This window comes from Gavialis gangeticus, unplaced genomic scaffold (assembly GCF_001723915.1).
Source record: "Gavialis gangeticus isolate Ggan-Ray unplaced genomic scaffold, GavGan_comp1, whole genome shotgun sequence".
Taxonomy (NCBI): Eukaryota; Metazoa; Chordata; order Crocodylia; family Gavialidae; genus Gavialis; species Gavialis gangeticus.
The window spans coordinates 26,208,866-26,209,815 of record NW_017728993.1 but is presented as its reverse complement, the minus strand read 5'-3'; the positions used below and the strand labels follow the sequence as shown (position 1 = coordinate 26,209,815).

The 950-nt window shown below is 62.5% G+C and overlaps 1 protein-coding gene across 1 annotated transcript in view; it reads left to right on the top strand.

The window, feature by feature from the left end:
* Window positions 1–582: 582 nt before the first annotated feature.
* Window positions 583–950, top strand: part of RPS8 (ribosomal protein S8) — a 7,059-nt gene continuing 6,691 nt past the window's right edge. Inside the window, exon 1 of the mRNA XM_019501413.1 lies at window positions 583–605. Within this exon, the coding sequence (XP_019356958.1) occupies window positions 598–605 (8 nt within the window). The 5' untranslated portion in view covers window positions 583–597. The remainder of the gene's footprint in view (window positions 606–950) is intronic.

Genomic DNA, 950 nt, shown 5'->3' with positions numbered 1-950 from the left:
AGAGGACTTAAGAGCGTCTTGCCCTTCCACTCCAGGTCGGAGCAATGCCAGATTTGGGGCCTTGAAGTAATTTCCTCCATCAGATTGGTCCTCCTTGCTCTGCAGTGCCCAGGACCCCCCTTTGCAGCAGGAGGCGCTGGCGGCTGCGGCCCGCCTGTATCTCGGGGGCAGGGGTGATGCCTGGGGCTGTCCCATGACTCGGAGGTCTGGGCAGTTTGGAAAAGAATGATTTTTTTTTCAAATTAATCAACAGATACACTTCAAAACACAAGGAGAGCCGTCACAACAACCAAAAACATTTCTTCCCTCTATCGCACCTCTTTTAATCATAGGGACAGGGCTTGGACTGGACGTAACCCAGCGGCAGGACCCCGGTCCACGCGCAAGCACCCACGTGTTCCCCTGCCGCGCCAAAGGGCCCAGTCGCCCTGAGATTACGTCCCACCCCCGGCCTCGGCGCAGCCACGTGACTTACCTTCCTCCAAGTCCGAGTCGCCGCGTGATGACGACCCACGAAAGGCGCCTCTCGCGAGACTTCCGCCCCACAAACCGCCCCGTGAGCCTTTGCGGCCTTCTTTTTGCTGCGGGCGCCGCAGGATGGGTGAGTGTGGCTGTGCTCTGCTATCCGCCACCATCCACCCGCGGGGCCGAGGCTTGGGGCGCTGGGTCGGGCCGGGCGGCAAAGGGGTGCTGGGGGGGGACCCGGGGCCGCCGCCATTGCGTGGGGCCGCGCTGGATGGGGGCGAGATGGAGCGCGGGCCGCCCTGCCCCTCCCCCGCCTAGGGAGGCCCCATGACCCCTGAACTTTGCCCTTTCTGTGCAGGACACCCTGCACCCCCACCCCGTTTCACAGTTTCTAGGGTCGGAAGGGACCTGAGCAGATCATCTAGTCCGACCCCCTGCCATGGCAGGAAAGAGTACTGGGGTCAAACGACCCCAGCAAGGTGTTC